At 29.7% G+C, this 15035-nt stretch overlaps 1 protein-coding gene across 2 annotated transcripts in view; it reads left to right on the plus strand.

Moving 5' to 3' along the window:
• TrpA1 (Transient receptor potential cation channel A1) overlaps window positions 1-15035 on the plus strand; it is a 69312-nt gene that overhangs the window by 17279 nt on the left and 36998 nt on the right. Inside the window, exon 1 of one of the 2 annotated variants that reach the window (XM_065505325.1) lies at window positions 4767-4968. The exons of the other annotated variant lie outside the window; for it this stretch is intronic. Coding sequence (XP_065361397.1) covers window positions 4786-4968 — 183 coding nt within the window. The 5' untranslated portion in view covers window positions 4767-4785. Of the gene's footprint in view, window positions 1-4766; window positions 4969-15035 lie in introns of those variants that run through there. 2 annotated transcript variants of the gene reach the window in all.

Genomic DNA, 15035 nt, shown 5'->3' on the forward strand with positions numbered 1-15035 from the left:
TTAATATAAGCATTATATTCAATTAAATATTAATATGCAAAATTCAATATTTAAAATACAAATTTCAAAAAATAGCATGAATTATTTATTACAAAATGTTCAAATACTTGAATTACACTGTGTGAAATTTTTTGAGTCATGGAAATATTACCATATACAGACACAGCTACATGATAAAAGACAAAAAAGGCTCGTGTCTCCCAGTTATGCCCAAAGTAATGCACGTTTTCTATAAGCCCCCAAACAGTTTGGAATATCGATATACTCTCTGCGGCAAAGTTGTAGTCCTTGTCATAAAGAACAAAAATCAAAAACTTTATCTTCAAGATGAAAATCGCAAAAAAAAACTTTAAAAAATTCGATTTTGTTTTACCTTTTTTCCCCTGTTCAGGTCCATAAGTAGTAAACAGTTCAAAATTCAAGGAAACAATCAACTACAAAACTGTACCTCAGATCTCAATAAACAACTTTCTAGAACATATGAACTTCCTAGGAATGATAAACTAAACTATTAAATTATTATAAACTAAAGCATACTTCTAGGCAGCTTTAAAAAAAATTGTTTCTCAATTTATTTCGAATTTTTTAAACTTTTTTGTGATTTTGATCTTGAAAATTAAGTTTTTTTGATTTTATATGTTCACAATTTTTGTTCTTTATGAGAAGGACTACAACTTTGACTCAAAGAGTAAATCAAAATTCCGAAGAGTTTGCAAGATATGAGCCTGGGAAAATGATATTTTTTTTGCAAAAATTACAAGTTTTTTTCGATTTTAATCTTGAAGATGAAGTTTTTTGATTTTATTTTTTTGTTTTTTATAACAAGCGCTACAACCTTGCCTCAGAAAGTAAATAAAAATTTCAAACTGTTTGCAAGATATGACCCTCAGAAAATGATCACTTTTTTGCAAAAATGACACCGGGGACACAAATCTTTGGGGCCCATAAAAAAAGTGCATGACTTGGTGTAAAACTGGGAGACACGGGTCTATTTTTTTGGTCTTTTATCACGTAGTGGTGTCCGTATATGGTTATTTTTTTCGTGTTCCACTGTGTTATACTTAATGCTTATTGGGTATTTGTCCCACCTTTTCTATAAAAGAAAATTAAAGTTATTTATTAATTAAATATTTTGTGTGTAGGTAGTATTTAATTTTATTAAATTAAATAAACTATTTTGGATATTGTCACAAACTAAATTACAGCACAGCTATTTTTCCATTCATTGCAATTCCATTTCATTTATTTCGTGTTGATTTGAAGGCCTTTTCTGTTCTGCGTTAAACTTTTACACGTTTTATTATATGGGATTATTTCTATAAAAGTTTATTCAATAAACTTTATTGATGTTGTTATTCATTAATTCCCTAAAGCCCTTTAGTACACTTTAAAATATGTACATGAAATTGGCCGCAAAAGTCGACTAAAGTGACAGTTTATTTTACGTTAATATTTCTGAAAATAGCTGTCATAGTTCCAGTCGCACAGTCAATATTATAAAATGGTAATAGATCTGTTTCTCCCAAACTATTGACCCGATTGTATAATACGTAGAGGAGGACATAAGCTTTTAGATATGATTTTATACCCAAACATTTCAAAATTAAAACTTGAATATCTTTTAAAAAATATGATCTAACATAGAGTAATTTATTTTCTTATTGGCTTGTTAACAAATTAAAATTCATTAAAATCTTTTCATATCTACACAATGTTTTTCTAAGCAGAGGTGTTGGACTTTGACACCATGTATGTAACGTTCTGTTCTAACAATTTGGATACAAATTTCATTTTCTAAAACGATTCCTTCGTAAATCATTTTGCAATAACCCACTTTGTGTCAGCTGACAAATATATTTTTTTTAATTGGCCCCGCTTTTTTCACAAATTCAAATCTTTTGAGACACTCTTTACTAATACACTTAGTAAAAATGTTAATTAACTCTTGAGCCACTTTTAGGTCAAGCTCGCCATCATTTTCTTCATGCTTTCTTTCGATTAACAAACGTTCATTAAAGTTTTTAATAAGTTTTCCTATCGTGAGTTATGATTATTTAACTAGTTTTGCTATCAAATGTTTTTTGTATTACACAGTTTCTTCTTACAAACTCTTGAGAAATTTATTACATAACTATCTTAAATATTAAACATGTATTTGTTGTCATAAGATATTGCAAAAGATTTATTAAATGTATTTGAAAATACCGGGAAATGCATAAAGTTGAAATGACAAAAGTCAACTCACCCTGCACAGTGGGGCAGAATCGATAAGTTTTGAAAATAAATCTGGCATTTCAAAATGACTGGGCAGATCGGAATAAAATTTGAAGTGAGCGTAGCCAATGAGTATTCGAGTTTAAATTTTAAAATGGGAACTACTTATTCTCCAGGGGCACCTCCAGTAGGTTACCTTTTACATATAACATTTTTAAACACGTGCATTTTTTTGTTTCCCATTCGATTTCAAGGATTTTTATATTTTTGGAATTTTATCCCAGCCATTTAGAAATGCCAGATTTCGATTCTGCCCCACTGTGCCCTGTCATAAAATAGTAGCTGTTTTTGGGGCTACATTTTAGAAAAGGAAACAAGCCCAGTAAAAACTTGGTAATGACTAGCAATTACTCAGTATCTTACTTATCAATGACTGCTACATACCGTCTGCATTACTTAGAAGTAGTTGAATAATGACTTATTTATTATATGTTATATAACTGCTTCTGTTACCTATCAGTGTGTTGTTTAAGTGATTACTAGTAATTAGTTATAGCAATATTAAATTAATGACATATTTATAAGCTGTTGTGGTAAATACTTGCCTCCAATAACATCACCTTGTTAAAATAATGAATTAAATTACTATTGTGTAAGTAGAGAAGTATCTGAATATAGCATTTTTGCTCATTACTTGGCTGTGAAATTGAAACTTTTTTTAACATTTTTTTCGAATAAAATAAAAACCTTTTTTCTGTAACCAGTTTGCCCATCTCTATTGAATTTCAAATAAATTGCAGAAATTTCTTATTTAAATAAAAACTTCATCATTAACTTGCTCAACCGCATTCTTTTAAATTACATTTTAACCACATTTTGTTGGTTTTGTCAAAATTCCTTTATTTGCAAACAAAAATAATTGCAATATTTTAAGGATTAAACTGTTAAAAACTAAATTAAATTATCAAATATAATTATAAATGATACAGTAATATCCCAGTAGTCAATGCATCCCTTAGAGACAGTAATTGTCACTAATGTCTGATCACTTGGCTAACTGCAATTGATATATTTTAGGGGTCATTTGATACCTATGTGCTCTTTGTAGTGCAAAGAGAAGACAATTGGTTACCTTATAGATACGATGTAATCTAGCATGAAGTCAATTGTCACTTAAGTGTCCCTAAGTAATCTAGAGTGTAGTCACTTTAAACTTACCCCAGCGATAGTGTGCTGAACTATTAATCTGAGGGTTTCGGGTTCGATTCCCGCCATAGATTCTGGATGTATCTGCAGACAAGCAAAACGCTTCGCAGTTTGTGTTTGTTTTAAAAAAAAAAATTTAGTGGCTCTAAGTAACATAGAGTCTACTTTTCAAGTAACCAGTTTTCTATGAAACCGGCTATCGGACAGTCTCATTGTAATCCAAAAAGGTGTCCTACCTCGTGTTAAAATAACTAGCCAAGTAGCTGGTTATGTAACTACTTGTCACCCTAAATGATCACTAGTTCGGGACAGTCTAATAGAATTGCTGGGATATAATAGAAATGAAGTAAATTGTTCTTTAATTAAAATTAAATAAACTGTTGCCTATATTAAGGCGATTAAATTAAACGATTTAGATTACCACTAAATTACCAACAATTCACGTGTATGAATTATTGAATTCATTATACATTATGCATTGATAAAAATTTAATGGAGTTGTTAATTAAATTATAAAATAAAAATGGCATTTAATACGTGTTTGTGTAAAAAACAACTAGGAATTCAAACACAAATATATTCAAAACCAAAAAAGTAGGTGAGAGAGCGTGTTTTAAATTGAAAAGTAATTTAGAAAATTGTAGATTTTCCTCATGTTTATACAGATTTGGAAAATGTAACTACAATTATCAGGGAATAATTAAATAAAATTACTTTTTGAGGGCAATTAAAAAAACTTATAACCTTCTAAAGAACTCCCCTAATGTAACCAAAACAGGAAAACCACAAAACAATTTTATCAATCCTTTTAACCCAACAATCACTCAAACTAATCAATATAAGTATTAACAATAATCTTGATTGAAATAAAAACATCAAACTAACAATCAAAAAATTAAACAAACGGATTTTCCTGGTCTAAAATTTTTAGCAAAACGAAACTTATTTAAAACAGGCAAATAATAAAATGTAAATCATCACTAAATTTAAAAACAAGCTGGCAAACAAAATAAAACAAAAAACATGTAAAGTAATTTGAATAAAATAAAGAGACAGCAAACTAAATCGAGCAGAAAACAAATATTTAAAATAATGAAAGAATAAATATGTAAATACGAAAGTACGAAACTCTTTAGCAAAAGAAAACTTTGTCTACAACTTTTTCAAAAACAAAAAAACAACAATGAATTTAAATTTTAACTAAAATTTTAAATACAAACATATAAACAAATTTAAAATAAAAAATTAAACAACCAAAACCATCCTCAAAAATAAAAATAAAAACTAACGGAAGTACCGAATTCAACATAGACAAGAAAACAGTAAAATAGAACTGCACAGAATAAGATATTAACAAAATAACATATGATAAATATGAAAAACTCTTCAAAACGTGATGTTATTGTAAGACCCATACGTTGTTTAATAAACGGCTGTGCTCGTGGTGCTGAACTGACGGTCAGTGCTCCCTTTAAATTGCCAACACAGTGGACACGAATGTTACGCATGACACCGGTACCGAAAATAGTCATTGATGATTTTATGCAGGTAATTTTAATGTCTATTGAATAATTCTAAAATATAGAATTAATACAAATTAATTGTGATTCAAATTTATCATGCTAAAATTAATCATTATTCCACAAAATTATTTAAATGATTTTCCTCAGAAATAAAGGAGGTTTTTTAAGTGCGATAGAACTTTCAGAAGAGTTAACTGTCAAACGAACTGTTATGCTGCGCTCACTTTTTTTACATTTATGATCAGTATACTCTGGAAAATTATCCAAATTTACTTTGAAAATCAGTCATCAATAGACGACAGTTTTATCGCAAAATTGTGTTCAGCTTTGAGGATCATTTTTGGTTATTTTTTGGAAGGGTTTTGTTAATAAACAAAACTGTCGCATATGGAGTGAGATCAATACACAACAGACCCTACATACCCCTACATTTGGTGCAGTTTACACACTGGTGGCATCATCTGACCTTATTACTTCAAAAATGAAGCAGGAGCTCGCGATGCGGTCAATGGAGATCGTTACCGCACCATGATCAATGATTTTTTGTTTGAAAATATGGATGGCATTCATTTTATATATTTCGTCATATATAAGTTTGGTATATATAAGTTTTTCATTCCGTTTGTAAAAGTATATATATTCAGGATCGTTATAAATAGCGAAGTCGATATATCCATGTCCGTCTGTCCGTCCGTATGTTGAAATCAACTTTCCGTAGCCCCCAAATAACTTACATACATGATCAACTTACATCCCGATCAATATATCGGGAATTCTTCAGTTACAACCTCGATTTTTGGCCCATTTTTTATCTATATCTGGATTACTAAGTCATTTATATAGACAATATGGATATCTAATGATAGATATTGCAAAGTCCATTGCAACGATGTATATAAGGCTGTAGTAAGTTGGACCTACAACGGGTCAAAATCGGGATAAATATTTTTTAAACCGATTTTTTTTTCATGAAAAAATTTTTTTTGTCATAAATTCTTTTTCCAAAAAAATTAAAAAAAAATTGGAAAAAACTTTAAAAACAATTTTGAAAAAAGATATTTAAAAACATTATTTTAAGGTATAATTTGGTGATTTTGCAAGCTCTTGTTGAGTATTAAAATAATCTTCATGGAGTAATTCCTCCAATTCTTGGTCTTCAAGCTTTTTTGGTCAATATGCCCAAGACTTTTTGAATGAAACACAAATTTTTGGATAAACAGTTTTTTTATTTTTCAACAAAGTCTCTTTTGAGCTATATTTACTTTATCCAACGTTTCTCCAGTTTTTTTTTTATCCCTTCCAAAAAATATAATTTGTCGTGGTCATCAAAACAGATATTTTTTCTGAGATGATTTCATCGTTTTAGTCAAATCTCTTTCCGCCGCGACATTTGGAAACAAAAAATATTCCATATCATTAAAAATTGTTGAAACCACTGAGCCATGTGAGATGCCTATGGCTTCCACAATCTCTCAAACTTTCTATCTCCGTTCGGCCGTGACACCTTTTTACCATTGAAATGGATGCTGCACGCAGAGAAAAAATATAGTTGGGCATAGTTACTGTAACCATTTCAATATTGTTACAAGTTTTTTAACAATATTATAGTCACAGTAACCATTTACATGATTGTGGTAACAATAATATGGTTAATTTACGATTCACATGATTGTATCAACCATATATATGGTTACAGTGAACAAATATGTATATGTTTGTAACAACCATTCATATGATGAAAGACTTATCATATTATGTTGCTCTCGGCTTAAGGCTTATCATAATCTGAGAACAACATATTATGATAAAATTATTCATCATAAATATGGTTGTCACAAACATATTCTTGTTTACTGTAACCATATATATGGTTGATACAATCATGTGAATCATAAATTAACCATATTATGGTTACCACAATCATGTAAATAGTTACTGTGACTATAATATTGTTAAAAATCTTGTAACACTATTTAAATGGTTACAGTAAACATGCCTAATTATATTTTTTCTCTGCGTGTGCAGAGTTCCTATAGAATTTAGCAAGCCTAGTCTTTATTTGAGTGATGTTTTTGCTTAATGACCAAACGAAATTCACTTTTATCCATTTTCTCCTTAACTAGCGCGGTAATGTGCAGTCAATGGCTGGCAAACACAAATTAATTGACGCTGCTTATTCAAATCTTGACAGGAGACAACTGACAGATGCCTGATGACAGGAGCAGTGTTTCCCTTACAGTTAAGAGGCGGGAAATTCAAAATGTCATGGACTTATTTACCCGCCCGCGTACTTAACATACCAGTAGACTTTGTAGACTTAGCAATTATCTTAATAACATTTCGCACTGGTTCCTCTAAAGAGAGTCAACTCAAAATTTAAAAATGTTCAGTAGAAGCAAAAAACTATTTTTTTTTAATACATTACTATGAAACAACTGTACCGATACAACTATATTTTTTGACGAAAGAGTAGAGAAAATGATAGCAGATTTTTACAGTGGGTAGATATGACCACTGCACATCGATTTCTTGCAAAAAGTGAAAATTGAAAAATTTTGAGTTGACGCTCTTTAGAGGAACACTATTTAATTTAAAGCTTCATTCTGTTAACAAGAAAATTACTCTCACCTATTTTATTAATATCAGTAGTAGATATTTAAGTAAACTTTCTAACAAATGTTTATATTATCCAATATTTCCTTAAAAAAAACAACGATTACTTAAGTTTAAATTAAACCAAGAAACTAAAAATTAATATAAATTTGACAAGTTATACACAATTCGATTTGACTGAGATGATAAACAGTGTATTTTAACTTTTTTCGAAGATTTCATATCCAAATATAAATATTACTAAAAAGTGGTCTTAACATATTTAACCACTAAGCTATCTTAATATTAATTGCTTAAATTCATTCACAGAAAAAAACTATTTCTTAAACCGTTTCAATTCAAATATTTGTCACATATTGAACAGGTTTCAATTATTTCATAATTAAATAAAGTATTCATTTGTTCAAAAACAAAATTTCTTGATATTTTCTATTGAATTTTGAGTTTTGAATTTGATTATTTTGACAATTGAATATACAATTTTCGTTATTGGTTGAATTTCAAATACAAAAATTATTGAATAGATAATTTTCGTAATTGAAAACACATTTTTGTTATTTTTTGTGTTTCAATTACGAAAATTATCTATTCAATAATTTTTGTATTTGAAATTCAAAAAATAACGAAAATGTGTTTTCAATTACGAAATAATCAAATTGTCGAAATAATCAAATTCAAAACTCAAAATTCAATAGAAAATATCAAGAAATTTAGTTTTTTAGCAAATGAATACTTGATTTAATTATGAAATAATGGATACCAGTTCAATATGGGATAAATCTTTGAATTGAAATATAATTATTTCTGTGTTGATATGTGATGGCACACATGCTTTTAATTAATATTTTATGATTCATATCAAAGTATAACAAGTAGTCCAACTCTTTGACAACAGTACCTAACTCTATACATGGTTAGTAAAAAAGTACCTAACTCTAAACATGTGTGAGTAACAAAATTACACATGTGTTGGTAACTTTTAAATTTTCTACAGGCAACAGAGTTTTATAAATATGTTCTAAATTTGAGCTTGTATGAATTTTCAATATCAAAAATTGTAACTCTGTCCTATAGTTTAGAATAGTGTCAGAATTTCCAAAAATATTTTTTTCTTGATTTGTGCAAAATGGAAACTTTTTAACAATGAAAGTGTGCTAAAAGTGTTTAAAAAAATATAAAATTATATGCGTTAAAGTAATAATGTGTAAAAAAATGTTATTGTTCATTTGTTTACATTTCTCTGAGCTCACACGGTACCCGTATACTTTGGTACACTTTGATTCATATTTAAAGCAGACATATCACTAAAAATATTTTATTTATTTACATAGTATATTTTTTATTTTCATTTAAAAATTTAATCAAAATTTTAAATTACATAACATGGTCAGAAAAAAATTTTATTGTGTGATTTCCAAGAAAATCCACAAAAGACTGGATAATTATTAAACTCTTTAGAAAAGTTTTATATTTTTTGTCTTTTCTCTTGATTTGCAAACAACTTTTATCAAAAGAACTTGGTAAAAAAAAATACAATAATTTTATATTGAAAAAAAAAAATCATGAAATACAAGAATAATGGATAAGTACACATTTTGAACGCATTAAATTGCATTCCTCTTTGAGAAAATGAATATGTATCAATTTTTCAAGATAATAAAACTCTCAACATCTCTCTGGATTAATAAAGACACTTTTAAACATATTTTAAAGAATATTTTAAGCAAACTATTGTTGCTATTAAAATATTAAACAAAGAGGAAAGTTTGTATATGACATATTTAAAGCCATTTCAAAGTAAAATTGTATTTTATATATGTATTTTAATCCATAGCTTCTTAAATTTTTCATTCTTATTGACAGTTGGTTTAATGTTTTTGGCAAAACGTTAAGTGTTAACTGAAAGCATTCACAACTGTCTGGCAATGCAACGAATTTGACCAGAACACATGCATTTATAAAGGAGTATATGTATCAACAAATATATCTGTGTTTAACCAACCAAAAAAGACTCAAAATAGTTTACAAGGACAAACGGATAGTTGGCAAAAACAAAAAAGAAAACAAACTATGTGATAGAAATTACAGTAAATATTTCGGTGAATGTAGGTGTGTGTTACATGTCAACTCCATGCCACAATTTAGCTGTAAAAAAAATGACAAACAGAAAATACAAATTTCACAAACATGTTTATTTTTCCATACATTTTAAGCTAAAAACATTTTTTATAAAAACTAAGAATGTTAAGCCTTAGAAAATCCTTTAAAAGAAATAAAAAAAAATTTAAGAAAATTATTGAGTGTATGACTTAAAAATAAAGGATTTTTATTAAAAAAAAATTATCTTATATTTTGAAACATTTGTACAATAAAAATGTAGCCAAACAGTATTGGCCATTGTTAGCTATGACCTTTTCCCATCTTTCTGGCAACATATGGATTCCGAGCCAAAAGAACTGCTCATCTCTTGAGACCAAGAACGAAACAAGCCAATTTCGGATACTCTGTTCCAAAGTGAAGCGTATACCAGAGACAGCTTTCTTCATCGATCGAAACAAATAGTAGTAGGACGGGTCACGGTCTGGACTATAAAGCATGGTTGCCTCCCATGCTTTATAGTCCAGACCTTACCCCACCCAACCACTACATTCTAAATAGGGAATATTACGGTTTCTGGCCTTGTCTGTCCGCATATTCTGGACGTTTTTCAGCCAATGCTCTCTTCAAACGAATTCCTTGCGTTCGGCATATAATCCCTGTGATGGCCTAGTCAGTTAATAGATTTGCTCCCATCAAATACAGAGAATTACTTTAGCGCCATGGCTATTTGACTTTAGTGATATTTTACTCTTCAGGTTATTATAATGGATCCATTTTTCATCGCAAGTAATGATACGGTAGAAAAATGATTTGTTTTATAGCGTTCAAGCATTCTATTTAACACAGCTTAATCTGAGATTACTGCCAATAACAAATTGTAAGTTCAAACGATTGTAAGACATTTATCTGAAAATTTTGTTAGATGTTACAGCTAGAGTTTTTCAAAGGAATTCGCGAGACGGGAAATTGACTTTCCAAAACAAATGAAGAAGGTTTGTACAAGAAAAAAAGATTTAACCCAAATAGACAAATAACAAGTTCATTATTCAAAATATTCCAAAAATTCATGAATGTTCACGGCTGTCACAGAATTCTATTCCGATCGAAAGTGGAATTATTTTTGTAGTTTGTTTTACAATTTTTTTTTTAAATTTTTTTTTAAATTTATTAGTGAAAAAAATTTATGACAAAGATTTGTTTGTTAAAAATAATTCGGGTTAAAAAATATTTTTCCCGATTTTGACCCATTATAGGTCCAACTTACTATAGTACATCGTTGCAAAGGACTTTGAAATATCTATCATTAGATATCCATATTAATGAATTAGTAATCCAGATATAGATCAAAATAGGCTAAAAAAGATGGTGGTTGTCGCGGTTTTTTCCTTATATCTCTGCCATTTGTGGGCCAATTTCCTCGATTTTAAATAGCAACCGAGCCGGGAGAATTCATGATATATTGATGTATCAATCATGTTTGTTATTTGGGGACTACGGAAAGTTGATTTCAACATACAGACGACTTCGGTATCTATAACGATCCAGAATATATACATTGTGGGATCGCAAATGAAAAATGTAGAAATTACCAACGGAATGACAAACATATATAATATATGTATATACCCTGACCACTCATGGTGAAAGGTATTCTGATACTAATGACAAATGCTGACAGGTTTGTAAATAACCAAAATTAGAAATCGAGTCAGTTTATCTCTTTATATTAATTTTTTATTGAATTTTTTTATTTGTATCCAATTACATTTTAAAACCAAAGACATTTTTTAGATTTTTAACGAAGTCTACATTACTTAACTTGAATAATTTGTTCTACGCGGGATTTCCCGGGAAATTTCAAAATGAATCCCGATTTCCCGGGAAATGAAAAAGTGCGGGAAAAGAAAAACTCTAGTTACAACCGACTAAACAAAGCTTAAGCTAACGATATATAGATATCAATCATACGTCTAGTTAGACAATGTCATAACCATTATTAGAATAATCAACAATTCATTGTGGGATTATTACATAAGAAATATATAATTAATGTTCAATAAATACAAGAAAAGTGTGGGTAATTGAAAACAATTGGTTTAACTATTTTGTTGCATAAGTTTTTATTGTAAGATTTTCCTTTGAAATAAGATTATTAATACATAAAGCAGTCATTAATTTGACATAACAGTTGACAGAACAACTATTTGCTTTAAGTTTGGATTAGCTTTAATATGAATTTGAAACTTCTTTCAGTCGGTTAGAGATATATAATTAATAAATTAATTTGTGATAAATGTAAAATTATTGTGTGTACAAATGATATTTATTAAAACATTCTTTTTGTGATATTCAATACTTTTTTGTTGAAAAAAGGTCAATGATTTTAATATTTCTTGTAGGCTGTATTGTATTATTGACTACTTGGGACAGTTAGGTTAGCCAGTGCAGTTGATTGTAAATTAATTGAAAGAAGTGTATTGATCCTTTAATTAAAACATGTTGATAACATATTGATTGAATATCTATAATTTCATAATAAATCGCTCAAAACTTTAACAACTGTTTAATAAATAAAAAAAAAGCTACCGATTCTGAAGAGCTTTTTTGTAATATCCCGAAAAGTATAGTCGTTACTGTTCGAGATAATCTTTCTAAATTTAATTGAATTCTTAATAAAATTTACAAAAATAAGAAATAATTTGACAACAGTTAGAATAATTTTTAAATTGTCTGAATTTTTCTTTAATTTCTGTGAACACGTGAAATTGTTATCTATTATGATTTCTTATTTGAAATTCATTATTTATTCCAAGAAAGTTCTTAACACAAAGGAGAGCATAATATTATTTTGGTTGTAATATTTTTCTTATGAATTTATTAACATAATTGTGTACATGTTTTCAAAATTAAATTTATGCCATGTATGGAATCAAGTCAAACACTAAATCTTACATGACAGATATTATTTTGTGGCAAGATACTTTGGCCACAAAATAAATAAACAAGTGGCTGCTTACTTACCACTATCACTGTGGCAACACAGTTACCTTTCATCATATTTATTTAAGAAGCTTTAGAGTTCTTTTTTGTTCGGTTTACACAAACAAATGAAAAAAAAAACATAAAGTTCAACAAACTAGTAGAGGAAAAAATTAATATATAAAAAGTAGCTTTCAATTTCCCAATACGACAAAAACGGGCCTTATTTTGCAAAACGATATGGCAGATGTTTCAAGAAATTTGCCATAATATCCTGTACTAATTGGAAATGTAACTAAACTAAATTAGCTTAATATTTGTAACTATGTAAGGGGGTTATAATAATAAGGGATTTGACTGGACTAATATTTTGATTTTATTAAACGAAATGATAAATGTTTAAATGAAAAACTTGAAATTTTTAAATTTGGAAAATTTTGCTTCTTCATCTAAATCCCGATGTTCTACTTTCCATTGACTTCGAATACTAAAGATATGCGGATCTGACGTTGCCAGTAATATATTAAATATATCTTCATTTGTAGAATTCGTGATTTTTTTCTGGTATTGTGTTCTCTATAAAATCTGTAATCTTTATTCCTTTTTTCATGGGCTTCCTCTGATAATTCTCCAAGTGGTACTCCATGATAAAGAATTTTGTGAACTTTTGCAGACATATTTCTCCATGGATATTTGATGCTGTGTTCCCATCATTCGTATTCCCTGATAATTGGTTTGGTTATCTATAATCACCCATATTTGAGAAATTCTGCCTGAACATGTTTCTTTTTTAAACTTCTTAACTGCTATTGGTGTCGTTGTTTTTTATTGATCCTGTAGATCCAAAATCCAAATCATAACTGATTTTTGTATTTGTTCCATGAATCTTATTCTTGTATGTAGCGGTGATAATCCAAATTCATATGCATAGTATTATCTAATGATTTTTCCGGGACTTGGTTTATGTGGCTTGATATGGTTTGACATATAATGAAGCTGGATGAAGCCTTTATGTCAGCCAAAGCCTGGTCTATCATCGTTAGCACTAATTGTTAGCTTTCTTCAATTGTCTGGCCGTGAATCTCTAATTGGAATGGCTGTTGTAATTTGGGCTCTAATATTTTGGGTCCAGACAGGTACCAAGGTATATATGACCCTCAAAAGTTCTATTCTACTAAAATTAAATGGTTAGTTCACATCACCTCCACGTGAGATGTCAAATGTGGCACCAAGCGCCGTCGTGCTAAAACCACATATCGTTGGTGTTCATATCATCCAATTCAGGACAAAATAAGTTGGTATTCATCGACCTATAGCGTTCGCCGTCGACGGCAATAGCCTGACCAATGTCGTTCTCAAAGAAATATAGTCCGATTACGCCGCAAGCCACACCAAACAATGACTTTTTCAGGATGCATTAGACACTCTTGAATCTCATGTGGCTTGGTATCGACCCAAATTCAACAATTTTGCATTTATCCAGAGATAGGTCTCACCTTAAAATAGGCGAAGCGTTGCCTGAACAGAACATCCATTTTGATAAAACAATTTTGTAATTTGCACGTATTGTGGAACGCTATATCAGAGACCTGCGCCGACTAAATTTCACGGCGGCGGCTAACTCCAAAAAAGGTCGGCGGCGGCGGATTGCCGGCTGCCAGCCAAAAAAGTTTGAAGACCAAGAATTGCAGGCATTTCTCCATGAAGATTGTTGCAAAATCATTGTGAGCTACTCAAACAGTAATTTCAAAACGTTTGAGAGCAGCAGCATTCATCCAAAAGCATTGAACGCTATAAAAGAAAACAATTTTTGTATCGAATCATTACTTGCGATGAAAAATGGATTCATTACGATAAACCGAAGCGTAAGAGATCGTACGTGAAGCCCGGCCAACCAGCCGAATCGACACCAAAGCCGAATATCTAAGGTAATTATCTGTATTTGGTTGGAGCAAAAAGGTCTTATATGTTATGAGCTGCTGAAACCTGATCAAAGCATCACAGAGAACCTGTACCGAATGAAACTGATTCGTTTGAAGCGAGCATTGACCAACAAATGTACATTAAACCTTTATATTTCATCACATATTGCAATACCTTTTAAATAGAATGAAGTGGTTGGGAAGTTTTGCTTCACCTGCTTTATAGTCCACACCGTGTCAGATTCAACTGCTATTTGTTTCGATCGATGCAGAACGCTCTCTTCGGGATATGCTTCACTTTGCAATAGAGTATCCGATTTTGGCTTGATTCGATCTTGGCCTCAAAATATGACCAGCTCTTTAGGCTCGGAATCCATATGTTACCAGAGAGATGGGAAAATTTATATTGTACAAATGTTTCAAAATAAAAGCTAAATCCACTTTAATTTCAGATTGTTTTTATTGGTAACTAACATAT

Source organism: Calliphora vicina, chromosome 3 (assembly GCF_958450345.1).
Source record: "Calliphora vicina chromosome 3, idCalVici1.1, whole genome shotgun sequence".
Lineage (NCBI taxonomy): Eukaryota > Metazoa > Arthropoda > Insecta > Diptera > Calliphoridae > Calliphora > Calliphora vicina.